At 36.8% G+C, this 16,102-nt stretch overlaps 1 protein-coding gene across 1 annotated transcript in view; it reads right to left on the bottom strand.

The window, feature by feature from the left end:
• Positions 1–2,216: 2,216 nt before the first annotated feature.
• The window catches only part of HCRTR2 (hypocretin receptor 2), a 106,875-nt gene continuing 92,989 nt past the window's right edge, over positions 2,217–16,102 (bottom strand). Inside the window, exons 5-8 of the mRNA XM_046641493.1 lie at positions 9,656–9,876; positions 6,872–6,993; positions 4,573–4,799; positions 2,217–2,270 (exon numbers count right to left, since the gene is read on the bottom strand). Coding sequence (XP_046497449.1) covers positions 2,217–2,270; positions 4,573–4,799; positions 6,872–6,993; positions 9,656–9,876 — 624 coding nt within the window. The remainder of the gene's footprint in view (positions 2,271–4,572; positions 4,800–6,871; positions 6,994–9,655; positions 9,877–16,102) is intronic.

Raw genomic sequence — 16,102 nt, forward strand, 5'->3', positions numbered from 1 at the left:
CAGTTGATTCTGTCATTTATCAGAAACATTTAGGTAAATGAAAAGCATAAAATATACATTTTAAAATTTATCATTGAACTTAAAATAGTGCTAAAACTTTTGTATATAATGACCGAGAAAAAAATAGCTTAATTACATAAAAGCCATACTTACTAGTACTGTAGGAATAAATTGAAAATCACAAGATTATCATTTCCTCTAAGTCAAAATAAGATTAAATCTCTTAACTCAGATGAAACCTCCAAAATTTAATGCTATCTGTGTGTGGTTTTACGGTTTTTATGAAATATTTCTGTATTAATCTTAATCATCTTTATTATAGTACCTGCTCTTAAAAACAACATTAGAAACCTTTCACGTCATGATTATCCCTGGTTATATAAACTTATTGGGAAAAATATTTGGGTCATTAGGTACTGCACCAGAGGGCTTAATTTAATCCTTAACTGCAAAGGTTTGACACTAGTTATGAGTGAATATCTAACTTATCTAATCAGCAACAACAAGATTTTTCATACAATAGAGAGGGCAGTGTGGATGTGATTATAGAATACTCAATATGACTTTTACTTAAAAACTACATAACGACCATCCTTCACAGCAGCTGGTGTGCAATCACATTGGATTTGGTAAGACATTTCCTCACGAAGACACAGTAGAAGCAAGCACAAAGGACTTTAAATTTGTAAGATAATTGTTAAGCAAGTGACATGTTGTTACACACATGGGATACAACAATTATAGAAATACATTTCATGAAAAACTTAGAAGACATTCTAATTCCAAGGCTTATAAAGAAAATTTAAGATAATAGAAATACGTGGCAAGTGGGAGGAAGGTTTTCGCCCCCTCGTTAATTGCAATTGTTCTCTAGAAAACAATCTCCGTTGAATTTTGGGAGATAATAGTATTTTTCATGCCTGTGAACTCTATTTTCTGTGGTACATAAGGTAATAGAATAGACAAGTTAGCAATATTTTGTCTGTTTACATATTGTCTCTAAAAAAAGTCTATTTTGCTTGATGCCATTTGAAAATTAATTGCACATAACCTACTAGAATTTACTCTCTTTTTGATTTGTAACTTGTAGGTAGAAAAGTCATCTGTTGTAAAATTAACTGGAATTGTAAAGCTTTCTAAATTATAATAACTACTCAGATTTTTCTGAAGTGCAGTTGATTACTATTATGATTCATATCAAGTGCAAAACATACTAGTATTAAAAGAATAATAGCCCTCCTCACAATTTGTGCAGTAAGTATCTTTGGGGTCTGTCATTCTGATATTTCAGGTTCGTGTATATTCAGAGTACATTTGTCAAACATATTTACCTGTATCATTATTAGAACAATGTACATTGAAAGTGACATTCAATATCGTCATGTCTAATACTTTTGCAATTAACTCATCAATGATTTATAACAGTTATTTAATACCCAAGAAGTGCTCCAAGCCTTGGAGAACTTAGAAGTCATTTTCCCCATAAACTGAGTCATCTTTTGCCAAGAATGAATGCATTCAAGTATCAAAGTTTTCATGGGTTTGCAGAAATTCAGAAATCATGAAGTTCAAATGGATTCCATATTAGATAAAATTATCATCTCAGCCTTATTGATAACAAAATTTCAGTAACATTAATGACACTTTACATTAAATCTTTGAAATATAGCAAAAAAAGATACATATTCTATGTATAGCATAAAACAGTCACAACATATTTCTTTCATAAGAAGTCTTCTCATTTGTGTTATTAGCACATAATGAGGTAAGTAGTTGACCCTTTATCCCTCCAACTTGGCAGGGTTTGGGAACACCTGTTTCTTTACCATTTGTCCTATTAAGGTAACCATACTGAATCCAGACCTCTCAGAAGGATTCCTGCTATCACTGTGCTGGGAGCAACGTGCACGGTATACCATTTCACCCCCACAGTTTCTTGTAAGTACTGGTGTTTGTTTTTCTTCTAGGCAATGATTATTCTTAGAAACTGTCTGCTCCTGCAAAACTTAGCCTGTAGTAAGTATAAACAAAGTTGGAAATTGGAAAGTTTTAGTTAGAAACTCAAGTCATCCAGATACGCGTAAAGCGTACAAGGGCTGTAAAACCCGTCTTCTTTCACACTGCACTTGTAACACAGGGGCAGTTGTCTCATAAATTACTATCTCTGAGTGAGGGGACACTGAATGACACTCCACATTCATACTCAGCCTCTTGTTTCATACCTCCAAACAGGTTGGCAGTAGTGATGACGGAGGTTCCTGTTGTAGATAACGGTGCAGTAAAATACTTTGTTTCACAGGGGCTAACAAACAGGAGCCTGGTGGTATCACTTGGAGCAGTGATTCTCAAATTTTAAGGAGCTTCAGAATCACCTGGAGGACTTGTAAACACGCAGATTCCTCAGTCCCACCCCCACAGGTTCTGATCCAGTAGATCTGGGCTAGGGTGAAAATTTGCGCGTCTAAGTTGTCAGGTGATGCAAATGATGATAGTTCTAAAACCACACGTGGAGAGTCATTGATTTAGAGCAAAGGAAGTCTGACTTCGAGTCTGTTCTTAACCCACAATCACACAACTGCCACCTCTCTGAGGCTCTCTCTCTCTCTCCCCCTCTCACAATCTCTCTCCTTCTTAAGTAATAGAGAACTATACGTATTAGGTTCTAAAGAATTTAGCTCTTACTCTGAGATATCTCTCAACTTTTAAGGAATGTTATCAATATTATTTGAGGTTATCTTCAAACTATTTAAAGTGCTAGCTTCCGCCAGAATCTGAAAATTATAACTCTCCTTTCATGCCGCATAACTAAGAAAAAAGTTCTCAGATGTATAAGGGAGAAAGGAGAGAGTTGCAATACTTTGCTTTCATTGATATCACTCTGATATTAGCAATATCACTTCAACAAACTTCATATGCGAGCGTAGTTTTTGCTTTGAGTAGTAAAAAGCACAAGGTAATCCCAAATCCTAAACTATGCAAACAACTTGGGGTTAATTTGGTTGTATTACTTCTTTCTGAAAGTGATGAGTTGGAAAAAAGCAAGAAAAGAACAAGATAATTTTTATCGTCTATGAAAATCTTAAATATTGTTCTCCGTATCTTTTGTTTCAATAAAATAAGAGCGCCTGCCACTATGAGAAGAGCAACTTTTCAACTTTTTGAAAATTAAACTTTTCAAACTTTAGTTTTAAAGTGAATATTTGAACCAGAAGAATTTTTCAGAGGAACAAATTTGAACTATTCATGCTTTGAAGCCCAGATCTTACATTTGTACAAAATATGCTGTGCTCCTATTAACCTGTGTGTAAGTTCAGAGCAAGCCCCTCCATCCTTCTAATCACCTGGCTGTCAGCTGCAGGCCCAGGTGCAACTCACTGTCATGGCCAATGTGACTGTAATTAATCAGAAACAATACAGCACAACCTGATGGCCAGCGTCTGGGTGAGGAACACCATCATAGGTTGCTTCACTACTCCGCCTGTCCGAATCTGTCCCCCACAGTGATTTGCTTCCCTGCCCATTCTGTCAACATGTCTCCCTCAGCAGCCTAGAGCTCTTCTGAAGGCACAGTTAGATCCAACCCCCCTCCCCCCATTCCCTACCACCTAGCACAGTGGGTGCTTCCTGCTAAGTATTTGATAAATATTTATGAAATTTAAACAAATGCAAATATTTACTATCAAATATCCATGGCATTCACCTGCCCAATATGGAGCCCAGGTGTGATTTAGCAGTCTACTACTTCTTTTCTTAGTAAATTGCTTTCTTGATTTAATCTAGCAAGGCCACACATCATTTCTACTGGTTAGAAGAATATAGCAATGTGATTTTATCTTATCCTTAAATGTCAAAGTCTTTTCTTAGAGATGGAAATGATGATGTGTTTGTAGTTACTCCAAAATTTTTATTTTAATACCATCTTACTGGCCATATGTTGAGATGAGATATGCTAGCAATGGGAAAGTTACAAACCTGAGAAAATTGTGTAAATGAATGATAAAAGTAATGAAAAATAAAGTTTAATAGTGTATATTTTTATATGGTTTTGAAAGATAGCTTTCGAATTATCTAATATATATGCTATTTTGTATATAAATATTCTCTCCGATGTCACATTGTAATGACAGTTTTTGTGATTTTGTTAAAACTATAAAGTCAGCTAACATATCTGTTGTTAATTCAGTTGGTAATTGCTACTTCTTTTAGTAGCCAAAGAAAGTCATTGGATAACTCTTGGTCATTTTTTGCAAGCAATTTGAATGTGAGAGATTAAAATAACAATTAGCATTAGAAATGTTCAAACATTTAATTGACGAATCGTAATACACAAAACTAAAAGTGAAATAGCCTGCAATAAATTCAGTTGAAAGTTAAACTTCTCACATGTTTAAATCAAAAGTTGAGAAATTATTTTAAACCGTCGTATTTTATTTCCAAATATCAACCGATTTTGAAAAAAAGAAAAATGGCTCCACAAAGTAATTTTAGCTTCAGATCATTAGGATAATAAAATTTCTGTGTACAGAGCTTTAAAAAATAATTGTTTTCCCTGTCACGTGGATGAATATTCTACCAGTTCTGCAGCGGTCCCGCTCCATTGGCCGCTGGGAGTGTGCTTATGCTGGTGAGCACAACTTGCTCTGAGAGTTTTGATATGTTATCAAAGTTGCTGATCTGGGTGGTCAGAGACTTCCGGCTCTCAGTGCTCGTTCGCCCCCTGGTAAGCCGATCCTCCTGGCCATGGTGAACTCCAAGGCAACAGCAAGAAAATGCAGCTTTAAATTCCTCTCGAAATTTTCCTGGCAAACCAGGGAGAATGAAAGGAACAAATTAGGCATAAATATGTTTCAACAAATCATGAATAGGGTACAACTGACTTGCTCCCTTGAGCCAAACTAACGATGAGGTGCAATATTTTGCAAAGGTGGGGAAAAAAGGAAAAGGAAATTGCATTACTGGGAGCATGGTAGACTCATGAAACAATGAGGAATTTCCATAAAATAATGACTGCTTTTCATGTGTGATGTTTGGAGGCTGTTTCATTCCGTTAGAGTCAAACATCGTATATTTGTGAATGGGGTTATTTTTAACTAGGTAACTATAATAAAAGTGACCATCGGGAGAAGGACACCCAGGGATATTTAACAATTCCCAAAATGGTGACACCTATGTGTACATAGCCAAAGCTATACAGAAATTACCCCTTCACTGTACTCTGAAGAAATTATTTTACTGACACGATCAGTTCAACAAAGTATCTAGAAAAAAATCTTAAAATATCAAGAAAATTTCTAAAGTTCAGTAATGAGCATAAGGCAGAACAAAATAAAAACACTAAAGGAAAAATAATGACTTTAGAAATTATTCCTTATCTTTAAATTGCTAACTTGCAACTGGAGAAGTATGAAAATGAACATTTTTATGGGTAAATGTCAGTGTTGGGAATCATCATTTCCTCTCTGAGCCTCAAGGACCAAACTGGGTTATTGAGTGATCAAATGAGAAGATGCTTGTCCAAGCGCCTAGGATAACAGCAGGCACATAACAAGTCCTCAGTGGGTACTGGTCACCTTCCCTGCCTCACTCTTGACCCCATAATAGACCTTTAAAAGTTGGTTCTGTGTCTTCGCTTCAAATGCTTCTCCCTATAACCTCCTAATAGGTTTTACCTGCTTAGTGCGAGGCTCAGGGCTTGAGTCATTTCTCACCCCATGGCAACTGCTTTGCCACTGCTTTCCGAGCCACAGCCCCACACGGCACCTTCTCCCTTCAAACATAGCACGGGGCAGTGGTATTTGGTTGTCCCAGACCTAACGTCATCTTTATTTTGGAGACTGGGACTGGCTGTGGCAGGGGATGGCCTGAAAATGGGAACTGGATACAAAACAAGCCTCACATATACACCACTTGGTTCTCTCCAAGGTGAAATAAAGCAGGGACATGCCATGATGGAAAAAGAAGTCATTAAAAAATCTAATTGACTAGTTGGTTGTCTTTTATATACATATATATATATATATATATATAAACTATACAACTGATATAAGCTATACAACTGAGAAAGCCAAAGATGAAGTTGGAAAATACACATAGTAAGTATGCAATAAAATGAACTTCTTATTTTTCCATATGAGATAGAAATGAAAAAGAAATAGTTGACCAGTTAGAGAAGAAGACATTGTAAAGATATAGCTAATTAAAACACAATTCTAATAGTCAATCAGGCAAAATGTTTGTAAATAAAACAATAATTAATTAAATGATTATTATAATTATAGTGATTCCCTAAATAGAGATAGATTAAATCAGTTACAGATGGGTGTATCTGTGGGTGTTATCTTATGTGTTCTTTAGGAGTAATATTTTTTGTGTTCAGTAAGAAATCTCAAGATAAACTCAAGAGATGTTACCCACCAGAGAAATGTAAACACAGAAAAATACCTAAAAGTGGAAAGGTTCCAATTCAGTCTCAATTAGTCTACAAATGTTGGCAAAGGAAATAATATAGCAAGGCTGTTTTATTTTCAGAAAAAATTATGTTACATTTTTGTAAATCATAAGCATAACCGTATGAAAAGCAAGATTCTGTATTACTCAGTTTTCACAATTTTCACTTTTCTCCTATTTCAACATTTCTCCTAAATTTTATGGAAATTAATGATTTAGATAATTGTCTCTGATGAGTTAGGTAACAACTATTCCCTCTCATAAGGGAAGAAACTTGAGACAAATCATATCTGAGAAAAAAATATCTCGTACCACGGCAACTCAGCTCCTCGTACAGTTTGAGAGTATTCCAAACCTTGCAGTCATTGATCCCTCACCCTTGGTTACAATTGTGGCTTATACAGAAGAAACAGTTGAAACTCACCACTCAGAAAATTATAAATAATTGGGTTCGCAGCACTATTGGCATATACAAGCCAGTGTGAAAATGTAAACCAGGCATATACAGTCTCTCTGTCTTCAGTGTGGGTAAACATCCCAAATACTCTGTAGGAAAAGAAATAGTCACAGGAAATCCAGTGTGATTCTGGAAAGTGCTTTTCAAATAGCTAAATTCAAGGGTGAACAAAGCCCTTGATGGAAGCTTCCTGATCCCTGCCCTCCCCTGCCGCAGGCATTGACCACTGATGGGTTTATGGCACCGCAGTGGGTTTAGAATAATCCCAGCACGGGCCACAGAGCCTCCATGGCATGATTAGTAAATCAAAATTCAGATCAGATCAGAGAAGAAGGGTCTTTCTCTCCTGTAAACAGCAAATGCAGTAATATTTCTTGTGGGTGAGAATACAGAGGTTAAATTTCTGTCTTCTTTCTTTCATTTTGTTTCTAAATACAATTGAGCAATGTTTGTTAACATTCCATTTTGTGTGTCATTTAGAAAGCATCCCAAATCGCAGTCTATAAGTCCTTGCTACTTTCGTTTGGGCACTGATCGAAATACTACATTTCTTCAACTCCAATATTCCCAGCTTTGCTGAAATTTGGCTTCTGGGACTTTTTTATACCCAGAGAAGAACTAGTTTGCAGTAGGCAAAATTCTAGTAATTTCTTAAAATTCATGAGTTTATAATATTTGTATTTATTATTTTAAACTCTGAAAAATATTTCATTGTGATATCCTTAAAGGTCATTTTTAAGATTTGTTCCAAACTTAGAAATATTCCATTCCCTAGCCAACAGCAGGTAACTTGCATAGCTACCCAATAAATTTATAGGCTGAAGATTATAACTCATTTCCTGCCAGAGGCTCCATCATTAATTGTGTAGCTTGTGTCCATAAAGGAAATGCATTTCTGGAATAATGCGATGCTCTATGGGATACTGGAGTTTTACAAAGTACGATATGGAGTGAAACAACATGGACAAAAGGAATTAATAATGTGTTATAACCTTCTACCACAGTATATCCTGAAGTCCTAGAGAAACCAGCACTGCCTTAAAGAAGTTGGCTTGGACTAGTCAGGCAAAAAATTAAGTTTCAAGGAAAAGAAATTAGGAATTTATTTTAAGAGAAAGAAAACACAGATGTGTCATGCAAGGGGAAATAAGCAGATAAGCATTTGAAGAAAATGCATTTGGTAAAGAGAAAAACAATTTTGAAGGTTATTTCAGGTCTTATTTTGTAGAAAAGAGCAGATTGCTCAAAAAATTGAATACATTTTAAGTTTAACATGAACTTTAGAAAGTCACTTATTTTCCTCGGAAAGGAAGATATTTAAGTCAGAAGAATAAGAGAAATTTCATGGACAAGTAGGTATTTGGAACTAGTTAAAGGAAAGGTACAAGTGCTGAGCTGCAGGAAATCAGAATGAGCAATGTAGAGAGCAGTAAATCCAATTTTCATTGAGTTTAGACTGACTAAAATAGAGGTACCAAAAAAATCCAAAAACAAAAAAGAAGAGAAAACCCATCCAGTATCATGGTATGTTTTTAAAGTTCTTAAGAGCTGAAAACATCATCCAGCAAAAGACTAGAATAAATTTGCATGAGATTTTTGTGGGCAAGAAAAATAAGAGGGATTTATGAAAAGATATGGAGGGTAAAGTAGCTTTCATGTTCTTGTGAGCCCGTATACGTTTCCAGGACCCAAGCTGCCGAAAATCTTACACTTTTAAGGCGGTGTCTGTGGTAAATATTTCTGAACAAAAGTTCGTTTTCTGTTTCTTCTCCATTGAAAAAGTCATGAAGCAATCAAAAACAAGGGCCAAAGAGAAAGAGAAATCTTTGCAGCTGGTTATACCACCTTTCATCTGTGTGAGTCCAGCCAAAGCGGCCTCTCTCCAGGGTCCCCAGCTGTGAGGAATATGATATTAACTCTGAATCAGGGAAAAGAGAGAGGAGCGATCCTAGTTTAAGTTCGAGCCTATTACAAACAGAATTAGTATTACCTTGGGAGCAGACTGTGCAATGGTTATGATAATTCCCGGTACGGTTGGCTGGCTGTGAAGTTCCCGCTTACCGCTGCCCCTGCCCCGGCTGTTTGTGTTAGTCAATTGTTTTAACTGAATAATGTAACACGTAACAAACAACATATTTTCTCTCACTTAAAAATTTTGTGCTGATTTTTATTAATATTCACCCTGAGCTTCATTCAATGACCTCAGGAAATGATTTTCTTTCTTTCTATTTAAACATTCAAAACACAGCATGTACCGTGATCCTTTCTTTTTGTTTTTTTTTTTTTTAGTGCTCACAAATGTACTTTTAAGTATAATTACAATGTTAACAAAACACTTATCTCCTTTTATCCTTTAGATAGCGTTCTGTCATGATTCTCTGTGTCTTGGAGAACAAAGTTTTGGAAAACCCATTTGTTCTGATCAAAAAAGAACTCCAAGTTGTAAATGAGTTTTTTGCATTAGAACTTTTTCTGCTTCTAAAGCTTAGCAATTAGCTTGAAGCGGTCAGAGGAACATCTGCTTTATGTCTGCCATTCAACAGAGAATTTGCATGAACACGAGCATTTAGAGCCTGAGTACTCAAAAGGCTATTCGCCTTACCTGTTGGTAACAACACATGGAGTTACGTGGCCTGACAAGCTATCTAGGATGAGGGTTTAGATTTTTCTCTGGCTTGAAAAAATAAAGTTCTTAATTAAGCACCAAGAAATGACAGATTGCTTCATTCTCAAATAATAGGTGAACTTTACCTCTTTAGCACATTGAGGATGCTAATTGGTAGATAGCAAATTGCAAACACCAAAAGCACAACCATCAACATCCGGGCTGTTTTTCGTCTGGCCCGGATCTGCTTTATTTCGGCGGCCACAGCGCTAATCCTGGACTTGGTCTGCTGTCCTGGCCCTCGAGGCTGTGAAACAGGCTGCAGGGGCTTCCATTTTCTCTGAACTACAGATGACGTTCCAGGGATCTGAAAGGAGCAGAGACCCTTTATTGTTATCTAACTTCGAAAGCTCTGCTTTGGAGAAGTAATTAGAAGACACAGTAAGGAGGTTGTCCCAGGCGTCAGTGGTCTGGGAGGTTTCAGGGCCTGTTTCCCCAGAACATTTGCTGAGTTGAGTATGTTCTTGAGTAATACAGTTGAGTGCCAAATAGGAGTTTGGGTGGAAAAAAGTTTGAAACATCACAATTCTGTCAAGGTCTAAAAAGAGCTGCAAATGGAAGAGCAAGCTCTTTATAGAAAGAGAAGTTGTACATCCAGACAATGGAATCTCATTCGACACTAAAAAAAAATGAGCTATGAAGTCATGAAAAAACATAGAGGAAACTTAAGTGCATATTACTAGTGAAAGAAGCCAATTTGAAAAGCCTACATACTATATAATTCCGAATCTATGACATACGGGCAAAGGTAAAACTATGGAGACAGGGAAAAGATCCGTGGTTGGCACAGGTTGAGAAGGGAGGATGATTAGGCAGAGCGCAGAGGATTTTTAGGGCAGTGAAAATACTCTGTATGATATTATAATGATGGCTACATGGCATTATACATTATATGATGTATTTGGATACATTGTCCAAACCCCCAGAATGCACATCAAGAGTGAACCGCGAGGCAAAGTGTGGACTTTGGGTGGTCATGCTTTGTCAGTGTTGGTCATCAGTTGTAACAATTATACCACTCGGGCGGAGAACGTTGATAATGGAGAGGCTTTTCAAGCGTGGAGGTAGGGACCATATGGGAATCTCTATACCTTCCACTCAATTTTGCTGTGAACCTAAAACTGCTCTAAAAACAACAACAAAAAAGGGTCTTAGTTTAAAAAAGAGAGAAGTAAAGATTGAGAAAGAAGAGCAGTAAAATGATTACAACCATATTGTCTTATTAGGCATTCTGGTTCAGCTCAAGCACCTAAGTTTAAAGAGAAGGAGAACCTCACAGGTAATTGCAAAAGGGACCTGCATGGATTTTTCATGCATCCATACTGCCATCTGCTGCCAGATGGAGAGAAGGCACCTAAGGACCTGTGGCTTTCTGTTAGGTTTTCTGCTTTTGAGGTTTGACCAATGCAAACCATTGAATGAAAGGAATAAAAGATAAATAACACATTCTTTGTTGCTTACTATTTATTGTTACGAGATTGCTTGAAGCCAGTTTTATATTGCAACCCTTTAAAATGTGCATGAAAACATAAACCCTTGTGGTCTTACATTAACATTTCAAATAGCTGGAATTTGTTATAACAGTTACACAACTTGTACTTTTCCATTTCTTTTCAAAGTTTTTTGATAATAGCAGGGAGGCCCTCCAAGTACAATATTTTCTTAATTATAAGCTCATGAAGATTGATAGGGCTTAGTGAGCAAAACAATAAAATTCAGCATGTGTAATTTTTTTAAAGAGGAAAATCTGCCAACAAGCACACTGCAAGGCCATCTTAGTTCTATTAAGATTATTCAGCTGTTGCTTTTATCTCTGTGCTGCAAGCTGGGACAGAGCGATGTATCCCTGTGGTCTCTCAGAATGGATGTTGGATGGATTCAGTTGCTTTCTACATCACAAGATCCAAGTCTGTTAGATAATCCTTAATTTGAGAACAGAATTTTACTTTGATGCCCACACAAATTAATATGATGCTCCTTTGACCATAACTATTCTCTCACAAAAAGAAGCAAGTGAAATTAATGAAAATCTGCCCTTAAATAGAAAAAACTTGATAAATTATTTCCCTTCTGACTCTACATGTCGTGTCACTTTCTATGTCCTGTCACATAGACTGACCTTTCACACAGTGGTGGCCCACTCAATCTTCTTGTCCATTGGTTGAGGGGAGACAAAAGCTGAGAATCATTCCTTCTCTGTGAGTCTGTTTTTAAATAGTCATTTTTAAAATAAGTGAAGAAAAGTTGCAATGGGTGCTGGAAAGTTCCAGGAGAACTCTGGCATGAGTAACCCAATAAATGTCTGCTAAATGGCCTTGAACTATTCTCTAAATGATCCTTGAGAGATCATTTAAACTTCAGCACTTTCATTATGAAGCACTCCCCTCAAGGGAAGAACCAATATCTTGCATCTGATGAGCTCTGCAACCATCAGAAACAGAGTCCCCACAAACAGAAATGCCACAGGGAGCATGGCTATGCTCCCTACAGTCAGAGAAAAGAAAGTGGGGAGAATGTCCCCTTTTAGATGATGATCTAAATAAGGATGGAAGACGTTTAATCCTGCACTCATCTTGAGGAGACATACAACTCTCCCCACTGACAAGTTGTCTATGTCTGGAGAAAGTCAGCATAACATTAATAGAAATCACTGGTATTAACTGAGCACCAGAAACTATGCCTAATCTTGAGTCATCATTGATGTCTTCCTAAAAGCAGACTATTGGCAATCCTAATTTTTAGATGATCAAGCAGACACTGAGAAGGATTAAATAAAATATCCAAGTCTACATGTGACAAGCCAGAATTTGCACTCAGGTCTATCTGATTGTAATGCTCATTTTTTCCCCTTGTTATTTAAGGTTTCCATTTATAAACTTCAACATAATGTGATATGGAAGTCGGTAAATTCTTAAATATATGCCTAGTTATATAAAAGCAATAATAACCATGCAAGAGGGCTTTGAGAGATCCAGCCTGGGGAACTGTCCATGTGGGAAGGTCTTTCGCCTGCCATGTCAGTAACGGTTCAGCAACCTCTTCCTGCACAAGGTGCACGCACACACACACACACAGACACACCACTTGTATTCCACTATTATAAATAAACTTTAAAATCCTCTTTGACATGAAAATACATCCTGCAAGAGGTATTACCATACTTACGAATCGGAAATATCATGTAAATAATGGACCTTGAAATCTGCCCTGGCTTAAGAAGTATTTGTGACCGGGATAAAGTTATAATCAAAAGGCAAACATGTTGCAGATGTTAAAAGGGACATAAGAGAATATTATGAACAACCAATAACTCTGCAAACTTGCATGAAATGGATACACACCTGGAAAAACAGATTACCAAAAGGGACAGTATCATTACAAACCTTGCTACAAAAAAACTCCAGGCCCAGATAGGTTCATTGATGAATTCAACCAAACAGTAAGGAATAAATAATACCAATCTTATTCAGGCTTTTTCTGAAATTCAAAAAAATGATAATACTTTCCTACTAATTTTATGAGGCCACAGTTACCCCAATCATCAAAGACATGACGACAACAAAAAAAAAAACCCACTGAGAAAATCTGTTATGAATAGAGATGAAAAACTCTTTAAAAATGTATTATCAAAGCAAATCCAGCAATATACAAAGGCATAATAGATTTGGCTCAATAAATCAATCAGGTGTATTCCAACGATGCAGTGTTTGTTTAACATTCAAAAATCAGTCAATGTAATTTAGCATATAAACAGAATAAAAGAGAAAAAATATGATCATCTCAATAGATAAAGGAAAAGCATTTGAAAAATTCAACCACTGTTTCATGATAAAACTCTCAGTAAACTAGTAAATTAGTAATAGAAGGAAACTTCCTCAACTTGATGAAGGACATCTATGAAAAGCCTTCAGCAATGATCCTACCTAATGGTGAAAGATGAACACTTTCCCCTAAGATTGGGAAGTAGGCAATGAAGTCTTCTCTCACTGCTTCTACTCAACAGTGTACTGGAGATCCTAGCCAGTACAAGAAGATGAGAAAAATAGATAAAATGCACATAGACTGATTCTATTGCGAGGATATTATTGCTTACAGAGAAAATCCTAAGGAATCTATGAAAAAGCCTCTAGAACTAATACTTGAATTTAGCAATATGCAGGACACAAAATCAATAAACAAAAACCAATTGTATCTCTACATACTAACAGTAAACAATTGGAACATTAAATTACAAAATAACAGGTTTCAACAGCAAAAACATGTATTCTTAGGGAAACATTTAACAAAATGTGGACAAAATATGTATAGAGAAAATTATGAGAATTATTAAGGGGTATTAAAGAAGAGCTAAATAAGTGGAGAGATACACCACGTTCATGGATCAGAAGACTTCACATTGTTAATATGGCACTTCTTCCCAAATGGATCCATAGATTGAATGCAATAAATGATATTCAAAATGAAAGCAATCTCTTCAAAGAAATTGAAACAGTGATTTTTAAAATTTTTATGAAAATATTAAGGACCTGGAATAGCAAAAACAGTACTAAAAAATGAACAAAGTGGGAGGACTCATGTGATCTAATTTCGAGACTTATAGTAAAGCTGTATACATAAGGTGTATGTATATGTATGTGTGATTGTGTGTATCTCGGAGAAAAGAAGAGGACTATCCTGATATATACAGTTTGCAAGTTATCTCATTAAAAAAGTGCCTGGAAAAGAGATCACCTGGAAAATGGTATGGAGTTATGAAGGAACCTAGTAAAGAGTCATTTAATGGCTCCCAGGGAAGGGAGGATAACTATTCCAAGCAAGGAGACGGAGAGACACAGATAGGAGGGCCATGAGAAGGGAGTGTATGAACAATGAGGCCATGAACAACCTTGCCTAATGCTGGCAAATGATCAAGCAAGAAATCTGCAGGAAAATATTTTCTGGAAATCATTGGTGATCTTAGCGAGAGCCGTTTCAGTGTAGTGATGGGACTTGAATCAGAATGAAGTGGGCTGAGAAATCAGCGGGGTGGGGGGTGGTGAGAAAAAGAAGCCAATGAAAGGAAATGTCCAGAACTTTAGGTAGGAGGAGGATGAGCGAAGAGTTAAGTTGGTAGCTGGAAGGGTCTAAGAGTTTGGATGATGCTTTTTTTCAGTTCTTAACAAATGCCAAGAGCACAGGTCTTCTTTAGCTTTCTCCTCTGCTTTAACTCATTACCCATTTTATCATAATAGAGTTCAACTGATGCTTGGTAGTGCTCTCTCATATGAAACAACACCCTCTTTACATTTCTCTGTCTGGTAGGAACAATGGGACTTTTTCTTACCCAGTACCATTTGGGGATGATTGTGTTCCAAGACCCACCGACTTTTTTCCATTTAACTCTATGACATCTTGACAAATATTTTTGACCCTGGTACTGCTCTTTTACAGTTTAAATGCACCTGCTAAGTTCTTTCTTTCTTTCTTTCTTTTTTTTGATTAGGAAGACAGGCCCTGGGCTAACATCTGTTGCTAATCTTCCTCTTTTTTTTTTTCTCCCCAAAGCCCCTCAGTACATAGTTGTATATCTAGTTGTAGGTCCTTCTAGTTCTTCTATGTGGGGCACCACCTCAGCATGGCTCGATGAGCACTGCTAGGTCTGCACCAGGATCTGAACCAACAAACTCCGGGCTGCTGAAGCAGAGTGTGTGAACTTAACCACTACGCCACCACTGGCCGGCTAAGTTCTCATGATATGGATCACGATTATTTTCTTTGTCTCATCTCTTCACTTCACTCTCACAATAAATAACTCTACATTCAGATTCTACAGACAGCCCATGTGAACCACAACTTCTGTCCTTGGTCCTCTTACTCAACCCTTCAACCCATGCCTCCTGTCTCTTGTCCATCCTGGAATCTGTTGTCTGTCAGCATTACTCCATCACACAGTCAATTAGCTCTTCTTTGTAGAAATTTGTTTCCCCTCTCCTTCCTAGGGTCCAACATGTAGTTTTCACTAAATCGGCCCTCTCCTGCTTCCGCACGTATACAGGCCTTAAAATCTTTAGCCACGAAGAAACGTTTCAATAGGTCCCATTATATACTGTCATTACATCAACCTGCCAAATTGTGCGTTTGAACCTTTTCCTTTCCTACAGTTTCAGCAGAAAAATTTTCTAAAATAAATTCCCTCCATCTTAAAATTATTTCTTTAATTTCTAAAAACCTGTCATTTTTTGTTCTTTCTGTTTTAAAAACAGATTTATTGAGATAGAATTTCCATGCCACAAATTTGTCCCTTAAACACTGCAGTTAAGTGGTCTTTAGTGTATTCACAGAGTTGTGTAATTATCACAGCTTCGTTATCTAATTCCAGAACATTTTCATCACCCCAAAATGAAACTCCAAACCCACGAGCAGTCACTCTGCATTGCCTCATCCCATCACCCCCTGCCAACCACAAATCTTTCTGGCTCTATACGTTTGCCTATTCTCTACACTTCCGGTATATAAAATCATACAGTATGTGGTTGTTTGCATCTGGCTGCTTT

The sequence above is a fragment of the Equus quagga genome, chromosome 15 (assembly GCF_021613505.1).
Source record: "Equus quagga isolate Etosha38 chromosome 15, UCLA_HA_Equagga_1.0, whole genome shotgun sequence".
NCBI lineage: Eukaryota > Metazoa > Chordata > Mammalia > Perissodactyla > Equidae > Equus > Equus quagga.